This window comes from Bombus impatiens, unplaced genomic scaffold, assembly GCF_000188095.3.
Source record: "Bombus impatiens unplaced genomic scaffold, BIMP_2.2 scf_0739, whole genome shotgun sequence".
NCBI classification, from domain to species: Eukaryota; Metazoa; Arthropoda; class Insecta; order Hymenoptera; family Apidae; genus Bombus; species Bombus impatiens.
In genome coordinates this window covers 149,880-171,405 of record NT_177158.1, presented here as the reverse complement: position 1 = coordinate 171,405, position 21,526 = coordinate 149,880, and the positions used below count along the sequence as shown (strand labels likewise).

Below are 21,526 nucleotides of genomic sequence, written 5' to 3'. Positions count from 1 at the left end.
AAATAAAACGGCGACAGGCTGTTAGACGACTTCCTTCCCAGCATGGATATATCCCGAAGCGGCGAAAGCGTAGCCAGTTGAAAAGTCAAACACTCTGACGACCTATATTTACAGTAACTTTTCCTCTGCCATTATCACGGCAAATAGAAAACGCTTATAAAGTATAGTCTAACACCACTGTCAAACGAAGGTTTGAACGGGAGGTCAATATTTTTGTCGACCTAACGATTATCTCGGGTTCGTGGACGTTCGTTCCTTTTTTAAGGTCGCACGATCCACGCGGAGATTGACTTCTTGACCCTCGATAACTCGATGGTATTCGCTGCATCGCGGTTGAATAAAATTGAACATCACACAGACCGAGAGCCAATCTAATAATCGGAATGTAAATCGTTTCTTTGGCATGTTATCAGCCATTTTCTTCCGCTCTTCGTTTCCATATCTCTCTGCCTGATCTTCGATTCTCTATCCCAAATATTCAGGTAGCATGTACGCTACGTCTCGTATACAGCGCCAGCCATAAATCGAACTGCGTCAGACGGAAAATACTTCCACTTGACTACGTGTTTATCCATCGTGTGTTTCTCATTTGTTTGTAAATATAAATATACGTACCCGTTCCATTGTTGACAGGAATTTTTTAGTAATTTTGGGTCGTGTTTCTTTAATCGGAGAAACGAATTCTAGGATAAATGAGATTTCAAGGGGCTACCTCGTTGAAGAGATTGAAGAGAGCTGTCTCTTTCTGAAGATTAGTAACGATATTCCGTTAGCAAGGCAGAAGAGCGTAGCAAACGATAAACAAGAGTGAAATAATCGATAAATGGCACACATAAATGAAACACAAAAAACAACTGCAGAAATACTGATTTAAAGAATAAAATTTAAAGATTGGGAAGACAGATTCGAAGACAGACAAAAAGAAAACGTTTGACACATACGCGTCATAATAATATACGATGAATATTTTATATTTATTTTCATACGAAACACAGTCGTAATTTTAATCTGTTGAAGAAATTACTTCAAGAAAATTTCTATACCTTTTCTTTTATATATCCGTGACCTGGAGACCGCTGTTACGAAGAGAATAGAATTTAGTGAAAGAAAAGAAAATTCGAAATGAGAAGAGATCCATATTATTGTGCCTTTGAATATAAATTGTGTTTTGCATTACAAAGTCTAAAAACAAAGGAACTATAAGTAGATTTCTATTGCTGTCTCTTGTAGCCTTCAGCTAAAGCTACAAGGTTAATTAACTTTTTGGTAATATCCTTTGCTGTAAATATATGAACGTGCTCTCTATCATGTTCTTCCTATTATATTGTAACACTATAATAGTGAGAATCTGGATCAGCATTAATACTTATACCTATACTTATTTCAATATATTGTTCCATTACAAATTCATCCATTCGTTCCTCTATCAGTCAACCTGAACACAGTCGTTGCATCACAATTCGACTATTCGTCGTTCTTTTTCTTCCTTTCCTGTTTTCTGCGAGTAATTAATGTTTATAATCGAAGTCCTACTGTACTATTACGAAAGCCTGTAACACGTGTTCCATGATCTTGAACAACGTGATTACAATGGATCGTACTGTACACTGGTCTCTGATACATGCATACAAATTCACAGAGGCGGAACGCCAGCGTGTTCTGTCCTTCGCCCTTCGATCCACGAACAGAATAGAACGCAGGCTCGGCTTTTGGGAGGATTCCAAAGAGGCCAAGAGGAACGCGCGCTATCGTAATCCGAGTGAGCGATGGAATCCCGGAATGCAAATTCAACGGGGAATATTAAACGGCCGATATTCTACAGTGGCCTTCTGGTAATGCACAGCCGACGCTCGGCTCGGCCATATGGCGTGCCACGAGCTTTTGTTAGGCGGCCGGAAAACGAAAATGCGGTCAAACCGTGACCGAATCGAAACGTGTATACATACTGCATGCATATGTCGAATAACGCGGGTTCGCGCGTTTCTCTACGCTACCGAAGTAGTACGAGTCGCTAAATGGCGCGGCCTTTCGCGCTGACGATTTCAATCGACAAAATTTTTATGCATCCCATTGTAACGCTTGCACTTTTTTGTCCTTTTTCGAGATTGCGTGGCCGTACAAAAGCACGTGTATGAATTGTTAACGGGAAAATTGTAGGATGAATGGACGTCACAGGAGATCGAAAATCGGACTACCTTTGAACGATTTGGCGGTACAGAGTGGATATAGGCGGACTTTTCTAAGAGTAACAGACGTCGAAATGAATATTGTGCTTGCGGTCTTGTCGCTAGTTTTAAAATTAGTTTATATTAGTTTATTTTAAAATTAGTTTTAAAATTAGTTTAAAAGATTCTGATTTATGTGCTTTTATCATCGAAATGGCGAGAGTATTTAAATTCACGGCTGATAATACAGAACGAAAGTAACGAGTAAAATCTTCTATTTACGGAAGCTAAATTCTTTTCTACAAGGAGATAGATATGTCTCTTGATAAATGTAAATTGCAATCGTAAATTAATATGTCAACGTGCAAATGATAAATTTTATAAAGTGAGAAATTCTCAAGTTATTCTCTTTTATTACTTTTTATCAGAACTAATCGCAAATTAAATATTTTCCCCTGCCGCTTCAAAATCCCGCGCAAATATTTTCTTGCTTCCATACATTTTCCGGTTTCTATAAAAGAAACAAGAAGATAAGGGAAGATTCTCAAAAATTGATTAAATTTCCATCGTATTTATTACAAGAAGAAACATTGAAAAATGTATTTGTATATTAAACCGATAAGTACATCTGCCGATCTTTTGACATTTGCAAAAGAACGGGCGAAATAGCGGGGAAGCAAATTGTGCGTGAAACGCAATTCATTAGCGTTGGATCCATGACAAATTCAACGCAACCCTCGTGAATCTTTAGCGAAACAAGCCGTTGCTTCGTGAAACTCAATCTGGAAATCCACGGTTTTGATCAAACAAACCCGGATATCAGTTACTAACACAAAGCACCGCTTTTGTTGAGATTGCTCCCATTCGTTCGGCCAAAATTCCTTTATTCAATTTATTTGTTGCTCTCTCCCGGTACAACCAGACGGATCTAACAAGTGGAAACTATTAGAGAACCACTTATTCCGAAATTAAACGGCTTTATCTCCTTCCAAGCACATTAAACATAGCGCAACAACGTTACGATGAAGCGCGATTTACATTTTCTTTTCGTAAATGGAGAATCAGCTTACAAACGATAAAGATTAAACAGTAGATTTTTCTCTTTCCTTCTGTAAGCTATTTTGAACGATGTTTCACACAGTGGTGGATTCTCTTGGATAGATAACAACAAACTGTGGTCCATTAGTAGAATTAAAGAGTCTCTTTGACTGCACGAAAGTAAAGTCTGTAGAAGGAATTAGGGTCAAAAAGTGTGAGACGTGCAGGTATTTGTAAGATATCTCCAATTGTCCATAAACCCATTGTAATACGAGATTTCTACGGTTGCGACCAATTAGGTCAATCAGAGGCAGCAATGGAGAATGCTTTAATCGAAGATTCTACGTGCAATCATAGAATGATAGATGGAAATCGACGTACTGCGTTGTTATTGCCGTTCTGTTTGGTCACGTACATTTGAGAATTCACTTTTGCTCGGCTCAGTAGTACACACAAACATACAGATATTAACTTGAGACAATTAACGAATAATTAATTTTATTATCTTATATTATTTTTTCGGGCGCGTATCGTCCAAGTATTAATTCGTTTCAGATATAAATAAAAGCATACAATAGAAATTCGTTTAATTAAAACGTTCATCGTATTTTATATGAATTGTTCGAAACTGGAAAATCGATTCGGAAACATATAGGAAATTATTTTACTTGATAAATCAGTACACAAACAATCGACATGAACAAAGAATAATAAAGGTGTATTGTCTGTTTTCAGCAGATGACTTTTGAATTTTATGATAGATAAACAAGATAGTTAAACAATTACCTGTTACATTTATGCCATCGATATTTTAGAAATTATTCATGCACACGAGTTATATATAAACAGACGACTGGCCGAAGTTCTACGTTATTAAATATACAATATTTATTTCATTCCTGATATTTTATTCATTCTCCAGACGCGAGATGTTTCAATTTATTCATCTAATCTGCTATTGACTTTATAAAGCTATTATTGCAGCACAATAACGTGGTATAAAATAGGATATCAGCATCGTATTTTTCCACCAGCCGTATATTCAGCATTATTAAAGCCATTTTTATACATGGTAATATGAGAAGCTAATTGAAGAATTTAGAAGAGTTTATAACAGTCATAAAAATGGATTAAATTTCTAATTAAGACTGTGACTAAAGTTCAAACTAATAAATTTTGCGAAAATTAGTCCTCTCACAGGAATATACAATGATACGTTTTTATTCGCCAAACTATCATGCCAGGAGTAATAAAATTTAATTCCTACTTTTAATTCCAACATTTGCAATTAATTTCTGTGAAAAGTTACGCTCTTCTAAAACACACAACATAAATTTACGCACACGCTTTATTATGCAAATAGTCATAACTTTTTGATACGAGCGAACGATATTATAAAGCAAACGATACCCTGTATTGTTCGGAAGATTTCCAGAGGAACATTCGTTACTCGATATTGTCTGCATTATCTCCCTTCTGTAAATCGAATGTCAACTTTTCGTCGTATCATTCACCAACAGGTATAAAGATCCAACGCGAAACATTTTTCATCGCAAGGAGTTTTCCTCCCGGACCTTTCTTCCCCAAGTACCCAATCCAACCGTCTACTCAGCGAAACGAATCTCTGAGTTATTTATGCAGTAGCCTCTTTTCCTTTCCTCGCCTTTTATCGCCAGAGACAAAATCAAATAGAAATTTTCACCGTCTCAATGCCACTGTAGCAACGTCGCGAAAGTACAAAGGATTAATAATTTTTAAAAGTCTAAATTGATAATGAGAAGGCAGATATGCACTTCATTCGCGTCTCTTCGTCAATACGAGTCTATCGTTGTGACTCGAAAACGTTCGATTCGTTCTATGTAAATTCCACCCTGTCCAATATATCGATCCTCAAAAACCTTCCAAACTTTCCAAACATTTGAATTTATTATCCCCCTTGACGAAAGTCAAGACTCCTCGTTCAGCTTGGTAGCGTGTCGTATCATACTTTTTACGCATCTCCAAACATTTCGGCTGACATTTCTTACGATTTTCCTAATACTCTCTACTACTCTTTATTAGAAATTCGGTAGCATCGATGGACTTTATTATATTTCTAGCAGGTAAATACCTAAGAAATTCAAGCTACGGGGAGTATCATCTCAGTTTGTTCTTAGAGTGACAAAATCTGACGCGACATATAACAAATTTGATGTTAAGGAAGAACGTCCCCAAAGGCCGTGCTGGCCCTAGGAAATATAATCCAGCCGTCTCGATCTTGACACGATCTTGAAATAATGCCATTTAGCTCGTACTCGAGGCGTACAGCCAGTATTATAGAGGAATATAATTCATTGTCAGTCGGTCCTAACTCACGTCAGATTGCGGTGATGCAAAGAAATAAGGCCATGTTGAAGCTCGGTCGTGTGTGTAGACGTTGTAAATCTGACGGGATCGGCTTCTAAAGAACGGGAACGCTATGGATGAAATGCTAACTGTTTGCTTGAGAACGTGTGCCTGTCTGTTTTACGTTGCTTCTGGATCACCTCCAAAGATTTTCGTAAATTGCCACCATCAATATATTTTATTCGCTTGACAAAAAAAGCGCAATAAAACTGTCTTTTTTTATTGCCGCTTTTTATCCTACCCATTTTATTAAATTTATTTATCAGCTTCTCGTGTCTCCTCGATTTAATTTAATTCGGAAGAAAAATTGTTGGAGCCAAGAAAGTGCATACCATGCAGATGACAGAAATATATAAAATAGTTAAAATAGTGTAATACTCTGACAATACTCGTGACATTTAATATCGCATTTAATACCCGAAACAAATTTTTTCCTCAGATTCCGCTTCTTTAATTGTATTCATGCAAATGTGAATTTGTATAAGAATTATCGTATAGAAATGATAATACCAAATAGTATTAATTAAGAGGGAGAATATAAATGATTACCTTTTTGACGAAGGATACCACGTTCGCAGGTATCATCATGAATGTAGTGGCGTAGCCTGTCTTCGATAGGCAGAAACGGAGGAAATACTCTTTCTTTTAGCTCCCTGTTGCGCCTTCTTTGGCGTTCTGGTTTCCGGCTCGGGTTACCGGCATAAAGTTGTTCTCGTGCTAGATATCCGCTATGTTCTTCGCCCTCGTTTCACAATAAGTTGTCAATGTACCAAAAACAAGATTGCTCCAACCAAAATCGATAGAATGTCGAGCCACTTGGCTCACCCTTTTGCCAAAAAGACATTCCCATGAACTTTGACTTGTTTTACACCGGGTATCATGGAAAATCTCCCTCGGGAAATGGAACTGCAAATGATCTGAAATAAATACGATATTTTATGTTAAACACAGTAGCACACATGTAGTCAGGCTTATTTCTATCGTAGTAACTAAGATCATATTAATAGAGAAATTTAATAACAGAATCGATCGACTGAAATCCACCGATTAATAAATTGATCAAATTAAAAGCTGTTAATGTTCGCTCATGAAACTTCTCGATGCAAAGAGACACAAATGTTTCTCTGTTTTTAATCTATCCTTGACCTATGCTTCAAATAATAGCGGATTAATCTGCGATGATACTTCTAGCATTGGAGAAGAAATTATGATACTTTTAATGGTAATTAGAATCCTATCTTTAGGCAGTAAAGGTTGAAATTGTTTGAAATACATGTAACAATCGAGAAATAATCGAATTAATATGGTATTATTTAATTTAATATTGTTTCACTACTATATTGGGTACTTTAATGAAAACTTCACGACTAGATATTTTATGTAACTTTATACTTTACGCTATTTTATGTTTAACATTCATTGAAACCCCATTTTACGTATAGCGAATACTTTTACTGACATCTACGTCGGAAATTGGATACTGTTTAAATATTTAGAATTAATGATTTTATTACTATTTTGTGATGACTGCAATTAATATCGATATCTTTATAATCTACGAAAAAAATATTATCCTCTTCCGAGTCTAATGAACATAGTAAATCTGTTACTGAAATCAATGTAGCGATTACATAGCTCGTAATATCCTTAATCTTGCTTATATGCAAATATACTTGGCTAGGTATATCTATATTTGTGCAATAATTTTTTATATTTCGATCATCGTGTGTAAACGGAAAAACATCTATATTCACATACCTATCGTTGTATTAATCGTTACGACTTATTGTAGTGATCGTAATAACAATGAAATATAAGTACGTTCGATAAAACGCTAACTTTAATGAAAATAACGTCATTGCTTTAATCGCGTGATTAAGTAAACAACAACGTCGTCACTATATTTATCAACATAATAATATCGCGAAATTTAAAATGTTGCTACTTAAAGAAAGTCGTGTGCAGAACTAACACAAAGTCACTTTACCCTCTACCATCAAGTAAACATACGAAACTATTTCACTTTAGGTTCAAACATTAATTAAGTCTATGATAAGCACTCCCTATCCGCGTCGAAAGTGACTGTTTAATAATTTACGTTGATACTGTACTGTCATCCGAGATACTTCATTCGTGCATAGTGGCATAATCAGCGATGTGTCCTGAAACGACAATATTTTAACTCACTTAAGTGCTTTTAATACGCGGAATACAGTTTCTAAAATATTACAGTAGTTTCCGGTATACTTGCTGTTATTCAAAGAAGTTCACTTAAATCAACATTTTACAGAGAATTATTCTAAAAAAAAAAAAAAAAAAAAAATCAGGTCTAGAATTTCGACATTTTTTCCTACCCAGTTAATTATCATTAAAGTGTACGAACGCGTTATTTTTTAATTGGTAAAGCTACCTCTGTACCAGAAATCTAAATTAATTATTTAAATTGCTACACAAGTTAATTCCGAGTTCAGTAAAATAAAGTTTATTTCTTAGTTATAAAATTATATCTCAGATTTTATGACGAAACGTTACGTTCATTTCAAAAGTTCATCTATTCGCGTTACGTAATAATACCTAATTGCTTTCGGTCGTAGTTAAATAGCTTAGAATTAGGATTACCTAATTCTAATTATACAATCGATCGTCTATAAATTCAGCTGTGTTCCCGAGTTTCGAATGCAACGAACAAAATTCATAAAACACAGGATAATCGCAATCTGTGTATTCTCTCAGTAAGTACGTGACACAGAAAAATTTCGTGTAAAGTGAAATTCGTATTTATTTTTTACTATCGATACCAGAGCAGTGAGATATCAGACACGCATAATCGCTGTACCATGAACCATTGAATGTTTAAAACAAAGATATATAGCGTACTTCGCATTCTCTTGGCGCATTTCATGCAAATCTATATTGTTTAACGACACTGAGAAAGACGAAAAGTACGATTATCTCTACAAAGTAACCAAATATAAGCGACTCGATGCCGAAACATCAAAAAGAAGGAAAGAGTAGTACTATGTCTGAAATTGGTATAAGGCTGCAAGAGCACAGAGAACGAATTTGATGTACGTTTAGACGAGTTGAAGATATTGGAAATCGGAGCAAAGAATGGAAGATCGAAATTCAGTAGCTTACGTAGCTTTCTTTGCGATAAACGGATGTTAAGCTGGCTTTGGAATACGTTTATTGGTACTTTCGCCATTGTCAGTCCAACCGTTTCGACATTTCTGATATTACAGTAATTTATAATATATATTTAATGTATATATAACTCATTATATGCGTGTAAAATTATTATTATTATTTAATTTAACCATTATTTAATTTAACCATTTATTGATATGCGGTTAATTTACAATTTCAATATTATGAAACCATAGTTATAAATTGTACAGCAGATATTTTTAATTTTCCTCTTTTTTCTTTTTTTTGGACATTGAAGACAATTAATTGCTTCGATCATCTTGGGAGCCTTAAACTTAATAGATCTATAACGTTATAAACATCGAAAAATATATTGTATTTTTATCGTTTGAATCCTTTGTATCGTTTGCGAGGTAAGGATGACGAATAGGTACTTTATAAAAGCAGAGCCGGAAAGGATCACTTTGTACGGAAGGAAAGCTTTCGATATCTTCAAGTTATATTTCTATTCAGGAGGAATCGCGCTACGTGTTTAGCGAAGATTGCAGAGTTATCGTGTGTTATAAATTGTAGGAATCTGAGTGAAGAATCAATGTGGAACCGAAACGATTCAATTACACTTTGAGGAATGACCATTCAGGTATATTTAATCAATTCCGTAAAGTATCAGATTACATTGCGATGAAATGAGAGGATCGTGTTTTACGAGTACATAAAAGTGCTCTAAAGAGCGGAAAAATAAAACAATTTCTATCAACAACCGCAGCAATCACGTTTTTAGAACGCCAAATCGTAAAATGTTTTTACCACTAAATTTCTTGCGTGTTTAAATGGAAAAACATTTCTACAGTATCACAATATAGATAAATTATTGATGATAACAACAAACATAATAATGAGATTAAGAAATATTAAACAATAAAGAAGCAAGCGAAGATCGAAGAAAATTATCTATAATTTTATACAATAATCATTTTTATACAAATATATTTATATGCATGATTGATACGTTTTTTGTTTCTCCGTAATCTATACAAAAGTATTACGATACTCGTGTCATAATGAAAATTCTTAGAATATCTCCAAGTGTAAATCATCGATTTTGTCAATACTAATGCTGACATATACATTAAATTATACGTCATTCGATATCCTGCCTAATGAAATCCTTTTGTGTTTCCTACCGTGTCACAGCTATAGGTTGTCCGATTTGCGTGCAACGTTTCGTACATGACTATACGTATACATTAAACATGAATATTTAATAATAATTTGAACAGTCAAAAACAATTTGTCATTTACGTGACATAATTGCACGTGGTCGTAATTCAATGGCCAGAAGCTGTACGTTTTCCTCCATCAACATCATTGTTCACCCTTATTGATCTCGATAATTAATTTTGAGCGGCGTCCAGCTTCTTGCTTCGGAACATGGAGAAAACGAATTCCACGGAGCACGCAGCGTAAGTAAGGAATTGCTAAGGAGTTGGAGCTCCTTCGTTGGGATCATTACGAGATAAACTAATATGTGCCGGACCATTATGAGCGTCATGCTTGAAATTCCACACCGCCTCCGTTTCCACCTTTATCCGGCTTCTTTCTCCCTTAGGAAGACGTCGAATCCTATCTACGCCTTTTATCCTGCTCCCTCCTCTTCCTTCGCCCCATAAAACATTTAGCGCAGAATTTTACGCAATCTTGTTTGCACCTTCGGTTAATTTGAAAGCCGGAGTACGAGTTTCGTTAATCTTGGTCTTGTAACGAGAACAAAAACGGAATAACAATATTGTATATGGGTAGCGATACTTAATTGAAAACGAACATGGTATTAACACAATGAACGTTATATTTTAGTTCGTTATGATCTTACTTCGTTAATTTCGTTCGTTACGCTTATATTCTCGCGATTAATTGCTATCTATTCGTTCCTCTGTTAATACTTAAATTTAATAGCCTCTGCGTCACGTTTAAAGCACCGACATCGTTATTTTCAGAGCGCGATGTTTCCTTGTATTTGTTTTTTCAAAAATACACAAACAGCCTTAAATTCATTAAAACTATAACAAACTTTTCTCCACTATTATTCTCTTTCCATTGAAAATCAACGTACGGCTCGAGTATTCTTGAAAGCCGGTATTTTTTAATCACGACGAAAATGACCAGAATTTTTCGACCTCCCTAAATTTTTACGCAAATTTCGCGGCATCCAAGTTTTATTTCGCCCTGATATCGATTCGTGGCCGCGCCGTCTAAGGTATCTCGTCTGCCATCCAAATTTTTATCGATACTCCGGAAAGTTTCGTCGACGAGAAGGCAACCACGTCGAGAAGAAAATTCCACCAACCCTCGTCTCGTCTCGTCTCGCTTGCGGATCGAGCTATGTCCGCCGATGAATCCGTCGAATATTCTGACAAATGCTTCGAATGTATGGATTTACATTGGGCTGGAGGCTGAATAAATTACCAAGAGTATATCAGACAGACAGTGCAGATGTTACAAAAGACGAGGTCGTTGGAAACTACGAAAATCCGAATAGAGGCTTACTTCTATACCCTCTCAGGCATAAAATCAACTCGGTGAGAGTATTCAGTATGTCGATTACGTTCCCGAAACGACACTCGAGCGCGAGAGTGTGGTCGATCCTCTCTAATATCTTCAGCTTTAATATTTTTGTTCTGATTCGAACGAAGAGTTTCGAAGATTACGTTTACGGTTACGGTTTTCGGTGTTTCAGCCGATGCGTTTGAACGGCCAGATCTCTCGTTTTTAAGTCACGGAATACTTTGTCGTTGAGAGTAATTTAGTTAAAAATCTTCTTAGTTAAATTCAGTTAGAAATGCAGCAAGAATTAAGTAAACGTGCACGTATGTTGTAACAATTTATAGTATTTCGTTAAATTCATTGGACGCTGTTGTCTTTTCCTTCTAAATGATCCTTAATAATTTAATAATAGATAACGCAGATTTGGTCAAGATCGGAATACAATTTTTTGACGACAGATGCTTTAAACTGATAACAGTTTTAGTAACTATCAAAGGACGAACATTATTTGCGTACATTGAAAGTGACTAACAGTTTACTGCCATCGCAACTACTTCATTCGGGAGACAGAATAGTGCCATAACCATCAATGTATCCTCAAGAGGCAATATTTTATCCTAGTTAAATGCTTTTAGCACGACATATAATTTCTTGATTATTGAGCAAGCGTCTAGCAAATTTACTCGACTTATTATTAACGAAGAAAATGTTCTTTTTCAAATTACGATACGATATTGTTTATACTTTCTCAAATTTCGAACTTTCTTAGTGATTATAAAAAAGAAAGAAGAGTCATATCTCAAAAAAAATGTTTTCCACGAGCTTTAACAATTTACAATCCATAAAACATTTTTACGCGATATTTTGTTACAGTCGTCCAACAATTCCAGTACATTTTACATAGCGAAACTTTGTAAAACCAAATGTTTTATTCCGAAAAGAAATACGTTATAAAGTTTGTAAATTTATTACATGTACGTATAAATTATCTTTATGAATTTAGAAAATAATTATATATTTTCACCGAGTTATTTTCAGACTGATAACCAATCTCGTGTATTTTCACATATATTTTTACACTGTTTCCCCGAAAAATCTATCTGCCGTGTAAATCTAAAATCTAGAGCCAGACATACGCAATAATTTCTTTTTTTTTATCACTATTTTTTTCGATGCAAAAAGATACAAGACAAAATTGTTACTGTTGTTGTACTGGTATCGATCTAATACAAACAGTTAATTTTTATACTGATACAATTCTTCCATCGAATGGTACAATCTGTTATATACAGCTTTGCTTTTTATTATCAGAAAAAAAAAGAACACAAGACAAGATATTTTCATTAAGATAAATTTCGATATCGACGCAACTATTGCATCCAACAGTACAAATTGTGTTTCGTTTAATCGGAACAATGGTCGTGTCTCTTTAAACCATAAAAAAAATCGGTCTCTCGATCTTGATAAAAAGAAAAAATTTCCTTCCTCTACGCTTTTGTGACACGGGCTTTCCCGCCCCTTGGATCAATGTCTTTCTATCGCGGAGGTGAATCTACTTATCTCGGGGTTATCACGGTATAGAAGTAGAACCTTATAACCAAGTCTCCGACACAGAAAATCATCAAAGATCGTGTTATTAATGGCGAAGCGCCATAAAATGAAGTTGCATGGAGGAACAACGGTGTTCAATATCGATAATGTAATAACATAAATGGAATTCGAACCGTAGCTAAACGAATCCGATCGCGATATTTAAATCAATTTCTTTTCAAATGGATACCCGAGCCCTTTTGTTCGAATGGAAAAAACCTGCTGACTTTTACGATAATCGTACGACCTACACGGATATTTAAAACGAGATATGAAATTGGTTCATCAGATATATTTAATAACAGTGCCGTATAATAGAAAATTTCTCAATGATCTTTCGATAAAACGAATTTTCAAAAATATTTCAAATAGTATTGTCTGCATACTATTGTGTCGTACAATATGCCGATAATATTTCTGTTTAAATGGAATTAATGTTTCCTATTTATGTAGTAATCATTGAGAATTTCCGACAATACATTTTTCGCTTTATTCGCTTTATTTGTTTCAAAAAAGTAGGGGCAACATATGGTTAACGCACTGTTAGCGCTCAATGCATTAAACGATTCTAGAGATATTTATTTTATATGAAAAACAGCATATACTCTCTACCTATATATGTATTTTGTTAATAATTTAATTATAATACTGTACATTAAATTGTATTCGATTAAATTTTGAGCTACGCTCTTTGCTTTTCTTTTCAACAATAACACTAACTATAACAAATAACGTAGGAAAATAAATTTAATGAAAATAATCGCAAAAAAGGGAAGAACGTGATAGGAACTTATCTGTAGAATTTTGCTAAAACCGATAAGAAAAAAAGAAGAAAAAAGAGGTCAGAGGTCGAGGACACAGGTATAAAGTAACAAGACGGATTTTTTAATCCTTTTAACGTGAAAGAAGAAGGCTTATAACTGTTCTCAATTGATGTTTCTTGAGACCAATCGTGATAAATTGCAGTTGGAAGATCGACGTACCGTGAATCGAGCTCTAGCTTGTACACAGGGATTACATTGCTCACAAAGAGAAGACAAATCTTTTTCATTTTCTTCTTACCAAAGGTTGTTAAAGTATCCTAGCCCGACCATAGTAATCGTGAAAGTAATTCTATCTTGCGTCGTGCTATTCAAACTTGAAAATTGTTTTCGTTCATTTAAAAGATAATAATTGTATCAATAAAATTGTATTGCGCGCGTTGGAATTTTGAACCAACGTATTTGTTAATCCTTCTTTTATGCTCGAATCTCTATAATTCAATATTGTGTATTTAGATTAATTGAATTTTTTCATATTGTGATTCGCCGGATCCTATTTTATTTATTTCTATATAAATTGATCACTGTAACGTTACTAACGCAAATGCCATTCGTTCGTACTTATTAATTTCCTTCGTTTATAAGCATAATGCGAGTACGATAATAAGAAGAATTACAAATCGGGGACAGTCTTACTCGATATGGAAATAACGATCGTATCTCCCTTTTGATTAACAATATCGATAGTTTCACCGTGATCGTTTTCAATTCTCGAAAATCTGTTTCACCGCTTCAGTCTGATTTTGGTGAAGGAAAAAAGGATCACTTTAGATTTTACTTCTCAAGAGGGTATTTTTCAAGAAGAAGAAAATCGATTGCAAACACTTGGACGATATCCCTCGCCAGACATTCAACAATGCTTTCCCGTCGTCTTGATGCTTTGAAACTATGTAGTTGGCGGCTACCCAAGTACCGACTGTTACTACTTGTTGCGGATGTCCAACGCGCTACTACTTACTACACTAAGGATCGCCCTTGTTTTATCGATGTTTTCGCCAGCGTCTATGGGACAAATGGGACGCCCCGCGGCTTTCGACATTACCCTGTCCCTAATGTCATCTTCTTTTCGCCAAGGAAGGTACAAAGCAGATTCTTCTAGTTCAGAAATATCCGATAATCGTCGTGTTTCCATCAACACCTTCGAACTTCCGCTGCCTAAATGCAGTAATATCGGAACGATATCGATAACGTCCCTCGTCGTATCACATTTCACCTCAATTTTCTTTCTTGGAAGAAATGAATTTCTCTACGATAACGCGTCGATTTATCTGGATGCTAATTCTCGTGGGATACGCTCATAAAGCTTATGAAATAGAATTATGAAAAATATAAAACTTATCGTTCTAAGCTAGTTTACAGGAACTATATTATGCAGTGAAAACTATAGAAGTATAAAGCCACGGAGAAGATATATAGAAGCTAGAATCTCGTATAATAGAGATGAGAGATACTATAAATGAAATGTCACGAAAGCCGTGCTTTATTTCCTAGGAAGCTCGCTAAAGACGCAATTATTTTTGTTTTATTCGACTTTCTTCGCGTTATCGTGATTGTTACAATATAGATATGCAACATTTAAATCTCATATGATCGTCATAACCGAGCAAGTTTAACCATTTGACTACAAACGAGTGTGATCATGCTCTTAACACATTCGCAGGGAATGATACCATTTTGCGGTCATGCTTGCTTAAATAGACGTACGGACGACACATTCTCATTTGTTTCATGGTTTGTTCGTTAATATTTCCACGGCACATTAACGTTATAGAGATACTTAGAATTAGAGAAAGATTTAGTGCGAAATTACTGTTTCGTTTATTTTTAGCATTTACATAGCGAATGTAATGATATTTCAATGTGTAAAATAACGTTGAAAGTGAAGATAAGAAACTGATGATATTTTAAATTATATGTATGGTATATATGAAAAACAATATTGAAGCAATGTCCAACGAATTCGCAGATTATCTAAAGATATACGAGTGTAATTCTGCGACGTAGATATTCTATCAAGATAATACTTAACAATTATCAAGTAAATTTGGAAGCAGAAATTAGAAGTAGAGATATACAGGGTGGTTGGTAACTGGTGATACAAACGGAAAGGGGGTGGTTCTACGCGAAGAAAGAAGTCGAAAATATAAAATAAAAATTTTTTTTTTTAATTTTTTTTTTTTTAATTTTTCCGTAAGATCCGTTATAACATACCGCACGCGTACCGAACGAAAATTCAAAGTCGATTTTCTCGAAAACAAAGCCTCAAACGAAAAATTTTTATTCCATATTTTCGACTTCTTTTTTCGCGTAGAATCACCCCCTTTGCGCGTGTACCACCAGTTACCAACCACCCTGTAGAAGTTAGCCTCGCTCGAAAATAAGTAGAAGAATATTAATAGTTTCCGACGATACTGGAAGTATTAAATCTTACTATAAACGAAGGAACGTATAATTTGTAACTACTACAGGTACTAATTAATCGTAGAATTTATAAAACAACGTTGATCGGTTAATATGTTATAGAATAATTCAATTCCATAGATAAATATGTTCTATCTTTGACTACTATCATCGCAATTTCCAAAGCTAACGATAAGTAGATTCTTCATACGTAACGAATGTAAAGAATTATCGTGGCCTGAAAATTAGTCTGAAAATGAACTTTAAGACTGTTGTATGGCACATGTAAAAGCAGCTAAGAATAATAAATAAACTATAAATAAACTACTAATAAATGATAATGAAACCACTCGTTAAAACCTCTTGGAAGCTCTGGATGCTTCGCGAAATTCATCTGCATGCGATAATTTCGTCTCTGCGCTAAGGAGACACGTCTGATAGTGAGAAGAGTAGTGCAAAATATAACAGAGGGTGTAAACCCTGCAATCAACTAACAAAGCATAAACACGTATAAGGGAAAAGTTATAAACTTTCTCGCAAAACTTACTTTAATCTGGTGAACTGGAATCTTTTAACACGCTACAGGTCCTGATTTCTACAATCGTGACCATGTTCGTGCGCGAAGCCAGAACGCAATTAATTATCAAAGATAATGCAAGCAAAAGTTTAATAAAGCATGTCAAAGTTTTTATCTCTGTAGCTGTCCCTCGTATTCGTGAACAACAGGAGCTTTGCTTCCTACTGTACATTTGCGCAGCTGTTAATTAATTTCTGTCACTCTCCTTAAATCTCCAGTTTTGAACATCCGAATATCTGTCAAATATCTGTTTGGAATTCAAAATTGAATGAGAGCGCGAATGAGAAATCTTACTTTGTAGTCAGCAGACAAAAATTAATAAATATATATACATATATCTGTTTGGCATTTGTATTTTCTCTTCAACTTTACAACGATAAAATTAAATGACATAGACGTTTGCATATCTTTAATTATTTGTTCTTTGCTTGTCACAGTGTTACAGTGTTTTGCTCTTACAAAGTATACCATTATCATCATATCATAGCATCATATCCCTTTACGAAAATTATTAATTCCTAGATATCAGATTAAAGTGGAAAATTACAATTAATCATAAATTTTCTCTCTTACAAGCAAACAAAAGTTGAGGGTTATTAGATGTAGAGAGTCAACAATAAAATAGCAAGTAATTGCCTCGTTATCGGTTTATGATCGACACGCAATCGTCCTCTTATCGACGCAACATTCAGAAATTTTGTATCGCGATTGAAATGATAATATTCATAAGTAAGGGCATTTATGTAATTTGGATATATGTTTCATCTACCGTGCCACTAAATAGATGTTAGTTTCAATTAAAAGTAAGTGTATGGAACAGAGTTAAATCATCAATATCCTCATCAGTCACGAACTGTTATAAAATCTTTATCATCGTGCGTAATCGATGGAATTCTAGGAAAAAGTCTAACTAAATATGAAACTAAATATCGGAACAGAATAATAGAAAGCATTAGACGCTTCTCATCTAATCCTCATGAAAATTCAATTGAACGGGACCAGGAGGATGCTCGCGAGTGCTTCGAAAATGAAACGCGGAACGCATATACATGATGTTAAAGAAAGGACCTAAGAGTGCGAAAGCTCATAGCACTCGCTCAGAGGAATACAAAATTTTTAATCGGTATGCAAGATTCGTACAAAAAGCACTTGAGATAATCGAACGCTTATTATCGATAGCTGTTACGTCTCTATTATACGTGTTATATAAAACACTTGTGAATTTCACTAGCACTCTAATGAGACGTGGCTGTCGCAATTATATTGGTAAAATTTGAAACCAATCTGAAAATGTGTCCAGAAATTATCTTCAACGCGAAATTGGAATACAATATATTTACTACAAACGCAAATTTAATAAAGAATTGCCATACAGAATGGATAGTCATCTTAAACATATAATAATTATTAAATATTCCACAGAATATGGAGATTCACTGATCTAATATAAATAGTTGTCTATTTAAGTACTTGTATGGTTTTTACGAAATATATATTTCCATGAAATATCTTGTAATTTCTATATATATATTTTCAGATTGGTTTACAAATTCAATTACATACATTATAGAGGGACAGAGCAGCAGCTTCTTCCCGGCTTCAACATCAATTAAATTAATATACCGATGCTAATCCAATATTTAATGTAATTAAATTATACCCGGAAACATCCGTCTGTAAATCCATCTGCTCTTTCTCTCGATTTAAAAATCCAACCTCTTTATACATCGCGAAGTTACTTCATTATAGACTGTGACATCCAATTACGCGTTGTTTGGCTTTTCGAGACTTGTTAAAAAGTGAATAATTGTGAAACGCTAGTAAATAATAACAAAAATTCGATCAACTGTATCAGGCGAACGCGCTTAAAAGTCTCGTTTCCTGCCACCTTACTTGTAATGTTGAAAACAGCAAAATAAAATAAATGTAGAACATTCCAGCGGATATTCGAGCAACGGAATAGCGCGCGTACAAACATACACACACACACACACACACGTATACAGCCTGTTCCTCCGGAAATATTCAGTGGAAAGGATTCGTTCTACTAACCTGGCGGGCTGCTCCAGTTAAACGGAGGGAAATGGATCTGCGATATATACGGTTTAATCAATATGTCGGGATTACGAGTCGTGGAACGCCTGGCCGAAGAAAGACCACTTGGCGTGGCCGAGGAAAGGGTTGTCGAAGAAACGAACTCGGCCGGCCAGCGTGCCAAGGAAATTGCTTTTGTCAAGATTACCCTCGAGTCATTTAATCTCTCGTTCGAACGCGAGTTAACCCGGTGACATAAATGGCTTCTCATAAGGGGAAACGATCGCTTTACGGTCTTTTAAAAATTCTCAGCTCCGCCGCGGCCAATGAAAGATAACGTCAGAGCTTTCCGGCTAGACGAACGTGTACGAACTTCATCCTCCGTCGCGGAGCGCGTTGAATTTTAAATTCTAAAGAACAGCTTTTTAGCTGCGAGACGATAATTTGTTAGTCGGAAACAAATTTTAGAATTTTTCGATTTCTCGAACAGAGAAACCGCCTTGAAAATGGATTTTCGTAACATCGTGCGCTGCTTGCTCGTAGAATTACGTGACACGTGAAAATATCGATCGTGTAAATTCTGGAAAAACGTATGCAGAAGAACTCCGAACGTACGTAGCGGAAGGCGAGTCACGTGCACCACCTCTCAAAAGTATCCGAACACGTGCTTATTTTTAATGAGCTGTATTATGGAATTATAATTTCATATTCTTTGTGATCATCATAGATAATCATACGATATTAAAAGATTAAAATAATTTTAAAAAATGTGCAATAGCAAAACTGACTCTCGTAATTGTCAAATGTTATATTGAAGCATTTTGTTACTTGACGAACTCTTTGATTCCAGATCCTTTTAAATTTTTGAGCTAAATACGATCAGTAATATTTAAACCGCAAATATACGTAGAAAATACTACATATAGCATGCTAGAAATCTTTATGGTCAGTTACAAATTACTCGCTACTCGGTCCTATTACTATCTACTTCGATTAAAGGATTGTACACTAGTTAAGTCTAAATTATGCATTTGTCACTAAATTATAGGATCAACAACTTTTCCACTTTAACTTTACTCCACGTTTCGTAGCAAACTTATTAAACGTCGATATGCTTTACATCGCAGCTCATTAAATTGTGTTTCGTAATCTCACGTTAAGGAACGAAAACCTGGCAAAAATATTAAATATTCAGCCGACTCTGACTCGATGTTCCCTACCACGCGGGGTCATGAAATCTAACAAGCAAATTTAAATAAACCAACGTCGATTATGAGAACAAGTAGGTATGACAGCGAGCCAGATATCCGTGCGCTGAAAGCTGAAACAACCGAGTAGGAAAAGAAGAGGAGGAGAGACAATAAAAGAGGAAGACCGTATTAATATTAAACAGCTAAAGAATTTCTCGTAATTGAAATGAATAATGCATACCGTGTCTCCGTTGATTCGATATGATCATGGTAATATGGACGCCGCGAATGGTTAATCAGTAAAATCGAATGTAAATGCTCGTAGGCGCGGCTAATTCTTCTTTCCCTATCGATTCGATAATCCAGTTAACGGAGATCGGGCAAACGAGAAAAAAAAGTTTTAAATATTCGGTGAGGGAAGTTGGATGTGCTTGAAAATGCTCCAAATAGTAATTCCGGGAATTCTGGTCGTATTACCGGATCGTCAAAGCTCTTCTTGCCTCGCATCCTGTTCTGAGAGGCTTTTGTGCGGTGCGACCAATCGATCGACTCGATTAAAAGCTGGCAACTCGATCCGCGCCCGCTGAAACATCGTAATCAAACCCGAGATAAACTCAAAGGCAACACGGTTCTCGGCGATTTAAACTGGCTACGGTGAAACGTTGGTTCTCGAACAGCAGCAAGAAATCCAACGATGAGTCGAGTTAGAATTACAACCACGATGCCGGAGATCGCGTCAGGAAACACTGGTTGACGATATAAGCAATGGAACAGCTTGAGAAGGGTCGACTTAACGACATCGAGAATTTGTCTTCCTGACAGAAACAATAAAATATGGTTTTTCTCTTCGTCGACTCGGACCAAGTCACGGTGAGTGAGATTTATTGAATGGATGATGTTGTCTCCGTGGAATCAAATCCAGTCACAGGGAGGATGAGATTGACGCGGATACGTGTATTTTTCTTACTTCCGTGTAAATTGTTAGCGAGCCATTAATTTTATTTATTTATTCAACTACTCGTGCTAGAAGGATACCGAGATTATTAGATGATGCAGTTCATTATTCTGAATGGAATGTAATACATTGATACGGTTAGTTGTCGTCAGAAACATCTTTATTTGCGGACGTTGCGACGTTGAGACAATAATTAATTTTTTTTACTGTTATTTGTTTTACTGCTTTTTTACTTATAAGCATACAGGACTATAGAAAGCCTGATAAACGTGGCAGAAAGTTCATTCGAAGTGCCTCGATACAATTAGTCTGGGAGAAAAATCGTTGCGAATCTTAACAAAACGAAGTAAACACGTTTCGATACGATACACAAAGGAAAGTATAGAAGGTAAAGGATTAGCATCGAGGGAATTTCGGCGAGCACGTTAATCTTCATGTAACGTTCTGCTCGTTTTTCAATCCACTTCGACTCGATCTGATTCAAGACACGCCTTCCTTGCGCAAGCCTGCACGCCACGCAATTTAAATAATTCTGTCACTGAATTACATTTTGTATATGCGTCAAATAGGTCGAGCACGGATTAAATATTCTATTGTATTTCGTTCCAAAATTCAAGCAATGGACAATTAAAACGACCATATACATATTCGTAAATGAGGAAAAACACGAGCAACGAACGAGG

General features: G+C 35.4%; 1 protein-coding gene and 1 long non-coding RNA gene across 11 annotated transcripts in view; one reads left to right on the top strand and one right to left on the bottom strand.

Annotated features, from left to right (window-relative positions):
* The window catches only part of LOC117151112, a 157,055-nt gene that overhangs the window by 92,556 nt on the left and 42,973 nt on the right, over window positions 1-21,526 (top strand). The window lies entirely within an intron of this gene.
* Window positions 1-21,526, bottom strand: part of LOC100745508 (regulating synaptic membrane exocytosis protein 1) — a 150,009-nt gene that overhangs the window by 90,505 nt on the left and 37,978 nt on the right. For all 9 annotated transcript variants that reach the window (XR_004462446.1, XM_033322972.1, XM_033322973.1 and 6 more), the window contains one exon: window positions 6,138-6,505. Coding sequence is in view for 8 of the 9 variants with exons in the window: in XM_033322972.1 (XP_033178863.1) it covers window positions 6,138-6,176 (39 nt within the window). In the remaining variant the exon portion in view is untranslated. The remainder of the gene's footprint in view (window positions 1-6,137; window positions 6,506-21,526) is intronic.